Source organism: Galeopterus variegatus, unplaced genomic scaffold, assembly GCF_000696425.1.
Source record: "Galeopterus variegatus unplaced genomic scaffold, G_variegatus-3.0.2 Scaffold44, whole genome shotgun sequence".
In the NCBI taxonomy this organism is placed as follows: Eukaryota; Metazoa; Chordata; class Mammalia; order Dermoptera; family Cynocephalidae; genus Galeopterus; species Galeopterus variegatus.
This window is the reverse complement of record NW_007726155.1, coordinates 724988-739336: the sequence shown is the minus strand read 5'-3', so window position 1 is coordinate 739336 and position 14349 is coordinate 724988. Positions and strand designations below refer to the sequence as shown.

The 14349-nt window shown below is 36.7% G+C and overlaps 1 protein-coding gene across 6 annotated transcripts in view; it reads right to left on the bottom strand.

The window, feature by feature from the left end:
- FOXP1 (forkhead box P1) overlaps positions 1 to 14349 on the bottom strand; it is a 569779-nt gene that overhangs the window by 212011 nt on the left and 343419 nt on the right. For all 6 annotated transcript variants that reach the window (XM_008571751.1, XM_008571756.1, XM_008571760.1 and 3 more), the window contains exon 5: positions 12386 to 12576. In XM_008571751.1, the coding sequence (XP_008569973.1) occupies positions 12386 to 12565 (180 nt within the window). In that variant the 5' untranslated portion in view covers positions 12566 to 12576. The remainder of the gene's footprint in view (positions 1 to 12385; positions 12577 to 14349) is intronic.

Here is a 14349-nt window from a genome sequence, read left to right as displayed (position 1 = left end):
GAGCACGTTTTAAAGGGCTGACTATTATGCTAAGGCCAATAGATGACTTAGCATATCTATCACATCAACCCTCTCAAAAAGTTCTCTCTCCTGCCCACTTTACAGATGAGAAAAGTGAGGCAAACAGAGATGGCATAACTTGCCCAACTTCACTCATTCAGTAAGTGCTTGAGGTGGGTTTTCAACCCTCTTCAGTAGGATTCCGAAATGTCTCCAATAAAATGTTCCTCCTGTCTTTTCCAGCTCCCTAAGGCACTGAACTCTGTCCCTAGCAAAAACAACATGCACTGGGCAAACAACTCCGTTCATCTGTGTATGACTGTGAATACTAGACATGGTAAAGACCACACAGACTAAGAAACTCGGAATGGGAAATCTAAAAAAAAACGTGATTTTTTTCACCTATACTCTTCTTTTACTGACAGAGGATTTATTTTGTAACAAATTGATGACATTAGGTAATGATTAGTGGTTGACAGGTTTGATGGCGGAGGCACCCAGAAGTCAGGCAGGTCTGCGGAGAGAGAGCACTAGGGAGCAGACAAGTGGTAGCTGGAAACTTAAAGATGTTATGGAGAGAATCTTATAACTGTAAACATTTTAATCACTTGATCCCTATGCAAAAATCTTAAAAAAAAAAAAAAATATATATATATATATATATATATAAATCTTGCTCAAGATTCAGGTATCCTCTGCCATCTATATACATCTCATAAAAGTTTTCCAACAGTGTGAATATGAATTAAATTAATAACTTTTCTTTTGAATTATAAAGGTAATACATGTTACTATAGAAATTTGGGGATGTATGGAAAAAGTACAAAGTATACAAAATAAACTATAATCTCACTGACAAAAGAAATCACTGGTGACATTTTGTGGCAGATGTTTTTAGGTTTTTCCCCTCCCCCACCAATCATTATATTATTATAATATTTTAACTTATTATTCTGTAAGAGTATGATTCTTAATGGGTACACAATAAACATAAAACGTATGTGCAACCATTTATCTAACCTTTCTTCTAACGTCAGAGATTTACAATATATTTAATTTTTCATATTATAAATACTACCACAATGAACATCTTTAGGTGTAAACTCAGAATACTACAACCTAATATTATCCCCATTTGATGGATTTGTAAACTGAGGCACAGAGAAGCTAACTGCCTTGCAGTCACGCAACTAGTAAGTGGCAGAGCCATGACTCAGGCCAAACATACTGGCTCCATAGTCCATGCTTTTAAACTCCCCACCAGTAGTTCTCCAAATGTGGTCCTCCAACCAACAGCAGAGAATGGGTTAGAAATATCAGAAATTCCAATTCTTGGGGGCTATTCCAGATCTACAGAATAAAATACTCTGGTGGTAGGACCAGCAGTCTGTTTTTTAAGAAGTCCTCCAGATGATTATGATGACAACCACTGCTGAATGCTATGCATCCTCTCAGTAAAATTGTATCCCTGAATCAAAAGATGGAGCTGTTTTAAGACTCGTAATGCCCGAAGTCAAACTGCCCCCCAAAAGGGTTGCTCAATCTTATGCTCCCGTCAGTGACATAAGGGGGTGCCCGGGCTATGTGTATTACTTATTGTAACCTTTGCTGATTTATCAACGACCTTCCAACGAGTTTATACGGTTTTGTAGTTAGGAGAGTTGAAGAGTGTGTAAATCTGGTGATTGCATTTGCATAGACATAAAATGGCTCTTAGTACAGATTGCTTTATATGACCTGACTTTCCAGTGTTTGCTTCAGATCTGGCATTTATAGTGCTACATTTAAAATATCTCAGAAATAATTTCAGGGACACATTGGTAAGCATTTAGAGCCAAAAGAGGAAACCTTTTCCAAATTAAAGATAGGTTACTAATAAACTTAACATCAGTTAATCATAGAAAAGTCTAGGAACATTTGTCAAAACACTGAACCAGTTAGCAAATCTAATTAACATACAGTATGGACTATATAATGTTTTTTGGGAGGTGGAGTGGGACACGATGTATATGAAATTGTAATTGCAAAATTACACACACACACACACACACACACACATATACAAACTTTTCGGAATAAAAGTTGTTTGGGTTTCATGAAATTCGCAAAAGAAGGACCATAAGCCTGAAAAATGTAAGACTGATGGTATTAAAGACACGGTCTGTGTCTCAGCAACCCACTACCATGGAAGACTGAACAGATTTTCACTAATTGTGAGATATAATGAGTCATCTGATAACAAACTTAAAAACAGAATCAAATAAGAAAGCAAGAAAGGAAAGAAAAAAGGGTGGAAGGGAGAAAACACTAGGGCAATGCCATCTCCTCAGAAATACTGCCAGTAAATAACTGAATAACTGAATTCAGTAAATGTCTTCACACTTGAAGAATAGTTTAAAATTAGGCATTATAGTTTCAATTATTCTAACTACATGATGAATGGAGGTAAATAAGCTAAAATTCAACACAAAAGTATGTGAAATATGGACACCACCAACCAATAAGCAGACTTGTCAGCCCTTATCTAATCTCCGGAAATCATATACTCAACTGAGGCAATGGCTCTGTAAAGAGGCCACGAAGCATTTCCTGGAGACCAGTAAGCTCAGATGGTAGGGTCCAGTATAAAAAGACCTCCACTCACCACACGCTTCCAGTTGCTCCACAGTACAAATCCAACCTTGCTTATCTCAAAATTAAAAATGGCAAGATGGCAAAGACACATCTTTGGGGCATTTATTATTTAAGTCACAAGCCAAACCCATATAGATCAGTGTATATCTTTCATCCATTATTTCCCAATTGAAAGAATTAAACCAGCAGATGAATAGTTTAAAATTAGGCATTATAGTTTCAATTATTCTAACTACATGATGAATGGAGGTAAATAAGCTAAAATTCAACACAAAAGTATGTGAAATATGGACACCACCAACCAATAAGCAGACTTGTCAGCCCTTATCTAATCTCCGGAAATCATATACTCAACTGAGGCAATGGCTCTGTAAAGAGGCCACGGAGCATTTCCTGGAGACCAGTAAGCTCAGATGGTAGGGTCCAGTATAAAAAGACCTCCACTCACCACACGCTTCCAGTTGCTCCACAGTACAAATCCAACCTTGCTTATCTCAAAATTAAAAATGGCAAGATGGCAAAGACACATCTTTTGGGCATTTATTATTTAAGTCACAAGCCAAACCCATATAGATCAGTGTATATCTTTCATCCATTATTTCCCAATTGAAAGAATTAAACCAGCAGATTTGCAGAGACTGAGTTACAGTTTCCTAATTTCATCAAGGTCTTCAAAAATCTCACCAACATAGACACAAATTCTTCTTCTCTGGCTACTGAAGATTTATTGCCTAAATCACTTATCTATCCATTAGTCATATGCATCTCCTTTACAGTTTATCTTCATCTGCTTCAAAATTTTTATTGATACTTAATGCATATGTTTATGTCTTGTTGCACCTCAATTAGATTACAAATTTTCTGAATCCAGGAAGATATTCAAGATATTTCTTTGCATTTTCTGGCTGACCATGGGACTATGAACATAAGATATGCTAGGTTTTTATGTTAATTTTCTTTGGTAAGGAAGCCATGGCCAAGGACGTCTGCTCTTTGAGTGACTCATCGAGTCCAGCCTTCATTTTCTTAGTAGGCTGGCTGATGATTCTTTTAATCGCCAAAGATGCCAAAACTTCTAATCTGTAAGATATCAGTTAAATGTTTAGAAAGAAACTCTGGAAGTATGATGACACCTACAAGTCATTTTTACACTCTAGAAATGGCAAAACAGTCTTAAATTATATATATATATATATATATATTTGTTGTTACTGAGGGATAATTTTAAAAAAGAATGTTGGATGTGCCCTCAATTTTGTCACTACAAAGAGGAGAAGGTTCTGGAAGGAAAATCCTGCCACATCTACCATTCATTAATCCAGAGGTCGACAATCTTTTCCGGTAAAGGGACAGATAATAAGTATATTAGGCTTTGTGGGCCATATGGTCTCTGTTGTAGCAATTCACCTCTGCTGTTGTGGCATGAAAGTAGCCACGGACAACAGTAAGCAAGCAGTTGTAGCTGTGTTTCAACAGAATTTTTGCTTACAAAACTAGGTGGCAGGCTGGAATTGGCCTGAAGGCTGTAGTTTGCTGATTCCTGATCTAGTCAGCAGGCAAACACAGTATCTTGTACCTAGAACCTACCCAGTAAAGGTACTAAACTAATAGCTGAAACAAATTTAAAATTATTTCCAGAATACTATCTTGACAATCATAATTGTGAATCACTACATTACAGAATATATCTTGACAATTATGACTCTCACATACTCAGCTGATGCATGATGCTTTTTCTCTTCAAAATACTAATAATACAGTAAATCTATACATAAATATACATGATATATACATATAATACATAGCACTAAACTTGTGTTTATAAGACAAATATAAATCTAATGAGATAATTAGAATATCATAATAAAAATGCACATCGTAAAGGCATTTTCCACTTAGTACTTTTGGATGTAGAATTCCTATTGAGTTGAAATGGAAATATCACGAGTAGGAGGGAAAAAATGAGGGAAGGTAAGCAATACTATCACAGTATTATTTATCATACACATTAGGACCAAAAATAGTCAGGAAAGAATGAGCATTATGTCATTCTCTCCCAGTCTTTAACCTTGTGAAAGGTTGTTGAGTTCGTAGAGATGATAACAAGGGTCAATACAAAAGGCTATTAAAAAAGGGAACTACTTTGTACCATACAGCCTTGAAAAATTAATACTTAATAATTATAATAATAAAAAGCCACTTTTGCCTGCTTTAGGATGCTACATCTTATTTTATTAAAATTTTCCAAAAATCTCTTTTCCTTTGGCTCTGAGAGGCACAACCCTGCTGTTGAAAAGCAAAAGACATTTTACGCACAATTTTCCCTCTACTAGAAAGAGGTATATTGTGCCCTTCAGTGAACATAAAATTGATATTATCATCTCTTAGTTTATATCTCACTACTTAACCTTCAGATTAAAAGTTATTGGATTTGAATGACTAAGAAGACATCATGTCACCTGCCCTTCAATGTGGAGAGACAGAAGTTGGAGAAGAGAGAAAGTACAGTGATAAAAACATGAATTTAGGATCAGCTGACACTTTACGTCTTTCCATGAGTGACCATGATACTGACCACTCACTTGTGGTTGTGCAGATGATAAATTGTGCAATTAATAGTTGACTTTAAGAAACTTTGCTTGAGATGAATCCATGGTAGGAAGTTTATTTTATTTTGGGTACAGTCAAAAAGGAGCAGTCTAACAAGAGGGATATAATAGTTAATTCAAGGGGAAACTTAGGGTTACTAACCTTAAAAAAAAATCCTATATCCTCCACAGTTGGTTTTTGCACTGTTAGTTTATGCAGAAGATACTGGAAAATGTCCACTTAGAAAGATGAAAGAAAAGAACAGAGCTTGCTTCCCACCTTCCCTGTCTATGCAGGACTCAAACATACAAATGAGACTCTGCCTTCACGTCTCTGGGCAGTTGAATTTATACCTCCTAAAAGAGTCTTCCAATAGCACCAGCTGTTTAATGATTACACACTGTATTTTTCCAACAAAAGAAACACAACATGTACCCCCCTCACCACCTTAAAAACAATTTCATTCTAAGAAGCTTGTGTCAATATAGAACAAAGACTTTATCAGAGATCTAACTTCGCAGTTTTGTTCTCTAAAAGAGATAAGCCTGGTCCATGATCAACAGGAACACAAGCAGTTTATCAGCACTTCTCATGTGACTTTTGGAAGATACAGTCATTAGTAACTGGCAAAGTCTAAAGGGAAAATACTTGATAATTTTAAGCCAAATAAACGTATACAGTCAAAATAAATAGTGAGTTTTATAAAGAGAGTGTCTTTTTTGTTAAAACCTTTTTTAAAAAGGACTTTTCCAAAATAAGTCCATCCTTTATCACAAGTTATGTTTGTGCTTTCTTTATCGTATCACAATAACCCACTAGTGGGAGACAAGAAAGCAGCTTAGTTTCCTCCCCCAGCTCCCAGACCCCTTCCTTTCTGTTTTGTGATGCTACCATTGAGCCAGCCATTCAGATCAGAAATCCTGACCCACTCCTTGATATTTTCACCTCTCATAATTCAAAAGGCCTGTTGGTTTTCCAATATTCCTCTCAACAATCTCCTCCTAATCCGGCTCTTCTTTTCTCTTCCCATTCACTCATTCACAAATAGTCTGTCAAAGAATCATTCTATGTCAAGTACTGTGCTGGGAAAGTATCAGGAAATGAGAAAGTCTGTCCCTGTCCTTATGGGACTTACAGTTTACTAAGAGATTCAGATGTAGGAGGAAAAGAGCAGGGAGGAAGTGGGGTCAACACAGGGTACCCTCAACTAAAAGGGGGCAAGGTTTAGTGGCCCATTACTAAATGCCAGACCAACTGCAATAGCCTTGTCTCTACTAATATCTCAGTGATTCCTTCCCTTCCAAGTCTGATCAGGTCTATGTAATTTACTTTCAGTACGCCTCTTCTGGCATGGCCTTTATTCTCTACTTAGCAGCCTTCACTGGCTTAGAAACCCAAGCCTCCTACAAGATGAACACAATTTACCTCCTACCCACCTTCCCACAGCTACCATAGTTATTTTACAGGTTCCAGCCAAATAACCTCAAAGTTACTCTCCCATGCTCTTCCAGCATCTTGCATATCAGTCTGGCCTTCACAGTTTCTTCCTCTGAGGGTGCTCAATAAATATTAATTAAGAGAAAGAGAATGCAATCAAAGGAATGAATGGATTTCAGGAAATCCAAAGCTAAAAAGCAAAGTTAATACAGTTGGCCCTCTGTATCTGTGGGTTCCGCATCCACAGATTCAACCATGTACAGATTGAAAATATTCGAAAATAAAAATACGTGGTTGTGTCTGTACTGAACATATACAGACTTTTTTCTTGTCATTATCCCCTTAACAGTATAGTATAAACAGCTATCCACATATCATTTACATTGCATTAGGTATTACATATAAGTAATCTAGAGATGATTTAAAGTATATGGATGTGTGTAGGTTATACACAAATACTACACCATTTTATATCAGGGACTTGAGCATCTTTGAATTCTGGTATTTGTGGGAGGTCCTGGAACCAATCCCCTGTGGATACGAAGGGGCAACTGTACTTCTTTTCCAATGGAGCACATTTTTTTAGGTCACTTGGAACAAAGCTGAGACAAGACCAGTATGGGAAACTCTCTTCATGACTTTTTTCTTGTGAGAGAGGAAAAAAAATGTGGTTGTATTTCTATGAACCAAATCAAACAGTATTTAGCAAAGGGTCTCTGGAATGTTACAAGTAACACTTCATAATTACAATAGATTGAAGTTCAAAGACGAAGTGATGAAAAGAAACTTTCTAACATGGGGTCCAATTCCCTACATAAACTTCCTTCTTGTGGCTCCAGGTACCACTTGCATTTATATTGCTATTCTTCTTTGTCATAAAAGCAGTCACCTTGTAACCCTTTTTATCAAGTAATCTATGCACTACCTAAAAGTACACTAGACTCCATCAGGCGAGCTATAGGTTTACATTATACAAACATTCCAATTCTGCCTGCTCAGCGCTTGTTGTCAATAAACGCCAGCAGTTACAAAACAGCAAAGTAGGTTCCTTGCCTTCAGAGAACAGATAGGAGCCTGCCAGTTTTGCAAAACAAACTCTTCGTAATCACTGAAGCTAATCTGTCAACAAATTATTATTAAAGCCGTATCTCCTGAAAGTTCCAAAAGAGATTTTTGCTAGGATATATATTCATGAATCTCCCAGGTTCCTCTGACACTGTTTTCTACATCACCTTTGACCGTACACGACCAGTTTCTTTTCCTGAGTCCTACCACTCATCCTCTTTCTCTTGAGTTTCTTGGGTCCTGTATAATGACTAATCTTTTACCTACTTGAGCATCTCATTGGCAAAATTCAACACAATGGAACCTCCTTAATTCCTTTCACAATTTTTCAAGAGAAATTCCCTATTCTTTCTGCCTCTCTTACCTCCTTACTAGTCATTTCCCATTTTCTGTCCTTCAACACTGTTAACTTGAAACACATACACTACCTTTTGGACTAAAAGGTTCAATACCTTAAACCAAATGTCAAAGATGTGTCAGGTAAACACTTCACTTATACACACTCTTTAAATAATACATGGTAAAGCCCCAAATATAGCTTATCTTTTTTGTGTGACTTTCTCACAGACCCCCTCTAAACTGTTCTTATATAAAACGACAGCCACACCTCAAAACCACAGCAACCAAAGCTCTCCCTACACTGACTTACAGACAATAAAACTGCCAGGTGGTACCAAAAACACAAAACAAAACAAAGAACCCCCCAAAAATCCATCATTAAATGTAATGTTGTTAAGAAATAGCTGTTTTATTTAACAGCTATTCATTTTTATTGAATAAACATTTTCTAGTATGCATTCTGTTAATTGACCTGACAGCATATGCTGTATATGGAGAAACTTCTAAACATTATGCTCTATGTAATATGCTTATCTGAAAAAGCTCTCATTTGCAGCAATATGGAAATAAAATTCTGCTTTCTAAAATTCAAGACTTTTAAAATGCATTAATCCACGCAGTTTACGAAATTGCTCTGGACATTGTAAAATCCTTTAAGAAAAAAAAAAAAACCTTAGTAATTGGTAATAGTATTTGTTGCTGAGTTTCAAAATGGAGTAGTGAATATTCAATACAGAACTTTTACAGACACAGAAATGGGAAAGGCCTAACAGAAAATAAAGAACAGTTATGGTATCGGGTAAAGAAATACTCAATGACTAAAAGAAAATGTTCAGAAACAATCAAATTATATTATTAAAAAACTATTGTTATAATAGTTTCATGCCCCAGATATAAAGAGAGTTGAAACATTACAGAGATGATACATTTAGTTTTGAGGAAGGAAGACAGTTTGTGAGTGTGTTGGCGGGTTCCTTCAGCTAATGGCAGCACCTCTCCTTGGCTGATGGCTTCTGAGTGATGATTTTGCATCTTCCAGACCAGAATCACCAACTCCACTGTCTAGAGAGCATAAATGAGCAACGCTGCTGGGTGGGAACTAGAACAAGCTGGAGGACTGCAGGCTCCTTGTCTTAGGCAGCAATTCATCTCCCAACAATTGTTGCCCTTGGGGGACTATCGGCCCAAGGTTACCAGATATTCTGATTTTTCAGGAGAAGATGGAAACACCATTATTTCTCCCATTTCTCTAGGATGTCAGCTAATGAATTTTAAAAAAAAAAAAAACAATTCTGTTTGGACCCAATTCAGCCAACCTATCAGCCAAACTCAGTCTGGAACGTGCTCACTCTACAGTGAATCTTTGTCAGAGCCCTCCATTCTGAAAAGGGCATCTGCTATAATTTGTAATTATCTTTGATAAAATGGAGCAAACATGGAATGGTTTGCATTTATTTTAAATCTTGGCACTAAGTAAAAACTCTGCCTATATCATCAATGATGGTACTGGTGCAACTGAGAAATTCTATAACCTCCAGTTTAACATACAGCATAATTAACTTATTTTTATACCAAGCCCTTTTAAGCCTGATCTTTGTGTTCCGTGGACTTCTAACATATTTTACAGTTCTAATTCTCTTCCACTGTCCTACATTAATCAAAGCTGTAACCCCTGTTGTCTTTGTACTACGGAGTCAGAATGTGCCCCTGGCGAGGAATGGGGGAAAAGTCAACAGGAATTAAATTTCAGTGCAACTGTTTACTCAACTGTGGCCTGCAGTTATTGAAATTTTATCCGTGGTTTTGTGTGACTACCGCAGTAATGAATTCAGCATGGCTGTGATTTTCTCACTGCTGGTATTCTCACTTCAAGTAAAAACTTGTAGAATAAAAATGACAAAAACAACCAAATTCCATCAAGTGACACTTGCATTTCTCCGCATTGCTTAATTGTTGCAGTTTTTCATCTCAAAGAAAACTCTGATAATTCTAGTTTGGTGAAATATTTTCAATTCTGTAGTTTTTCTTATTTCATCTGCAGATTTTCCTTTTCCCCAACCTGTTAAGAGCCTTATCATACATATACTTAGGGGAGTCAAACAGCTGTCAGTATTTTATTTTAAAAGGCCTGAAAAGGCTTGCCAACCACAATAAGTGGGGTTTTAGACTCAAATGATAGACCCAACTGCTTTCTTTCTTCCCAAAGCATATCAATGACAAACAGAAATAAGATTGTTGTAAAATATTGAAAAAGAGTTTCAAAGTACAATCAAAATTGGTTTCTTGAACTTTATACCAATAACCTATAACAACAAATTTTCCAGAGTGGTCACAGCAAACGTAAAGAGGGAAGACGTAGGTAATGAATTTTGCTAACTGATACTTTTTAAGAAAAATGCTGTTGAAACGTGCTTTTATAAATTTCTTCTGTGCAGGCAATTTATTATTGTTGGTATTGTGTCTGTGTGTGCATGTATGTGTGTGTGTGTGTGTTGTTGGTACATATGTAAAGTTTTCTGGCTGGCTTACTACTTTGAGATCCTGAATGATTCTGAATTCTTTGAAGAAAATCCAGAAGTCAGTTTTCCATTTATTTAATTATGTACTCTAAATACTAATCCTTTGGAATTCATACCACATCAGTCAATAGCCCCACCTCAAATGCTCCATAAAGAAATAGTCAATTTTTACTTCTGTCTGGTAAGGCCATAGAAAATGACACTCTAAAATCTCAACTGTTTATTCTCAATTCAATTATAAATAGCTAAGAACAGCACATGAACTTATGTTAACACAAATACATAGATACTCTTCTACTGTTTACTGCTAGGTTTTGCTAACAAGCTTATTGGTTAGAATTTGGCCATTTGCATTAACTGAAATGCACAAAGGTTTTACACAACAAATATCATTAAGTCTAGCTGATGCAATGCCCAAGATGCAGGCAAGGATGAGTTTGGGCTACCAGTGAAAGAGAGATCAAACCACTTCCACGAAGTCCTCTGAATTAAGAGTCTGGCTTGCCAGTTGGTTTCTCTTTCTCTTTGTTGTATCTTTCCCCCAACAGGTTCCATAGTCTTATGCTGGTTCCACCATCTTGTAACGGGCTAACAATCTAATGACTCCTTTTATTTTTAAAAACTCTTAGCAAGGAGAAAATAAAACATGCTTTAAAGCCTGTCAAAACCTATATCCCTAACTTAAGAAGGGATTTCCTGAGCTTCCCTGACACAGACTCCAAGAAAATGGTTTGATAAAAGGTTTGCCTTCTCTTCCCCCATTTCCCAACAATCTCTGTATCTTTCAGAAAGGCCCAAAGATACATCATTCTTTTTTTTTTCTTTTACCTGTTTCCAAATGGCACCATAACTATGTATTGAATAAATGAATCAAGGACAGAAATAGAACAAAAGACATCCATTATCATTAACAAAAACTAATAATATTTCCTGAATCCAAGAGAGGCTGGAAACCAAAGCCAGTCTTCAAACAAATGCTATTTACTTATTTGAGTTTTATTCAAAACTTTGCCAACACAATACCATTTCTTGGGTCACTGTTATTTAGAAATACTTCAGCAGTTACTTATGGGTATCCACTTACTTAACTGTAAACAGTACAACAGAAATGAGTATGTCCCAACTTATGTGCATTTTGTGGAGGCACCAATAAAAGATCATTTAAAACATTAATAGGATTTAGCAACATACCAGCTGCCATATGAATACAAGAAAGGTATGCAAATACCCATATCCCTAAATTCTTACAGGTAGCAAGAGGCAATTTCCTACACCGATGCCTATGTTATGGATGTTCTGCCTGTTAGTGAAGCAATTCTGTCTGTATTTCTATTTGTTTCTACTTTTCTCATTCACCAACTTTTTCTCTTTCATATCCTTCTCTCTTTTGTCCCTTATCTCTTATTTGGTTTCCTTCTTCATAAAGCTTAAGCATGTTTTTTGTTTTATTTTTAATTAAAGCATTGAGAACCATTTCTCCAAAGAGTAATTCTACTTAAAACACTTAAAGGTTGGGCTGACACTTTTGGGGCTGGAAGGGAGTGGCCAGAGGTCCACTCAATCTTAGTCTCAACAATGACTCCCTACAAGGGGACTTCTAAGGCTTCCAACTCCCAAGGGCTTGAAAATTAGTCTCTTAAGTCAACTACCAGGAACCCTAGAGGGCTGGTATCTTATATAACAGACAGACAAACGATAGATAGACAGGTGGGCACAAAACACTGACAGTGGTCAAGTGCAAGATTAAGCAGTAACGTTTGCATCCACCACCCTCCACCTCCCTTAGCTGCAAAACCTAGTACCTGCTGCTGCTGCTGCTGGACGTGGGCGAGGTCAGCCGCCCCGATGTCCACGGCTGGCGTCTCCCCGTTGGACCGCCCCTCCCGAAGACTGCCGCACTCTAACAAGTGGCTGCCTCCGCTCGACCCATTCTGGATGGCTGAACCGTTACTTTTTGTCTCAGTCCCAGATTCTTGCATCATGACTCAAAAACCTGATAGAAGGATTTTTGGGAGGGGGAAAAAAAGGAAAAAGAAAAAAGAAAAAAAAAAAAGCAGCTGTTAAAAACAGTTGTTGTACATACAGAGAAGGGCCCTGCTTTAAAATGTTGCCAAAATCTGTAAACAGTTGTCATTTTCTTTCATTCAATTTATTCCAGTCCCTTAGTTTATGAGTATGAAACTGTCAGTCCCAATACAAATTTTAGTTGTGTTGTTTTAAATATATTATCCCTTAGAAAAAAATAAATATTTCCAGGTGAACCTAGAATTTTGGACTAAATTTCTCTGATTATATCTGGATATTCTGCTCAAAAACCAATGTCATCTTACAAATCATATTAGGTATAACATTAAAGTTTAATATGTGCAGTGGCAGTGTGGCAATGTTACATTCTTAGAGAAATATTCTCCAACTTTAGTCTATCGAGAGATGACACACATTCCCAGGAGGGCCCCTGAGGTCATTTGTGCTGAAACACCTCACATTCAAACACCAAAAAGCATTTTAAAGATTCATACTCCTTGGAATCATTCAGGTACAGAACATATCAAAACTGGCCATTTCAATAAGATAGGCCACTCAGAGAGAGAGAAAACACGAAAAAAAAAAGTTCCACTTTTCAGGAGCTAAACAAATTCTGACTCTGATCTTTGTTTCGTACTCAAAATTATCCTGAGAAATCCCATTCAAAGTCAGGCGTTCCTCATGTTGGATTACTGATCTCTAGTTTGGTTTAAGGCCTGAAAGGTCTGGGGTTTATTATATTTAATTTTGGAGAAAAATCTTGCTTAGGTAAACCTAAGAAAATGTCTGAATTTGAAAGTACTAAATGTATAATAGGAAAAAATATGTACTACAAGACGAGTAGCTAGAGAGTATTACCTAGGTGTAAAAACATTTCACATTCAGTTTTGTTACTCTCTGGGCACCAAACCATTATCCCAGAGAGCCAATTCAGGTTTCAGCTTGGTATCAGTGCCCAAATATGACAAAAGACAGATAAAATCTGCTAACATCGACTGTTACCATCTATTAATCACCAGTGTTGTACCAGACTCTACTGCAGATGACAGACATATATTCTCCAATTTAGTTCTGATGACAATTGCTATCCCCATTTTACAGAAGAGAAAATTAAGTCTCCATGAGGATTATTATAATTTGTCCACTATATATCACAGCTAGTCATGGTGGAATCAGGATTTGAACTAGTTCAGTCTGATATTACAGCTCTTAACCACAAGGTGTTTTCTTAAATTGAGGTGCACTGGGGTAAAACAATGAAAATGGCAGGGTCACACTCCAAGTTCACAGACAAGACTTCAAAATGGAAAAACAAGTCATTAAAGGAAGTTGACAGTTCAAACATCAAAGCCAAGAAATGCCTGAATAATTAAGACTTTAAATGTGAAATACCAATCCCAGATAAAAGGGGAGAAAACTTTCAACACAAATTTGTTCCCATCATGAAACGACATATGTACAACCAGTGCTACACATTTCTCCCCCATACATGAAATATGTGACAAGAGGGAAATGTAAACACTTTGGGCATCTTTGTGGAGGTTGTTTTCTTGCTAGAAATTGGCTCAAGTCTGTTTTCTGCAGACTTGCACGAAAACCAAATGGAAGAATTAAGAGCAGAAAAATTCACATGTTTCTTCATCTCCTTTCATTGCAAAAAGTAAGATCCAATTTGACTGCAGACTTCATAAACCCAGAAGACATATTTTTTTAAGTTAATCCAATTCTGAAGTGGATTAGG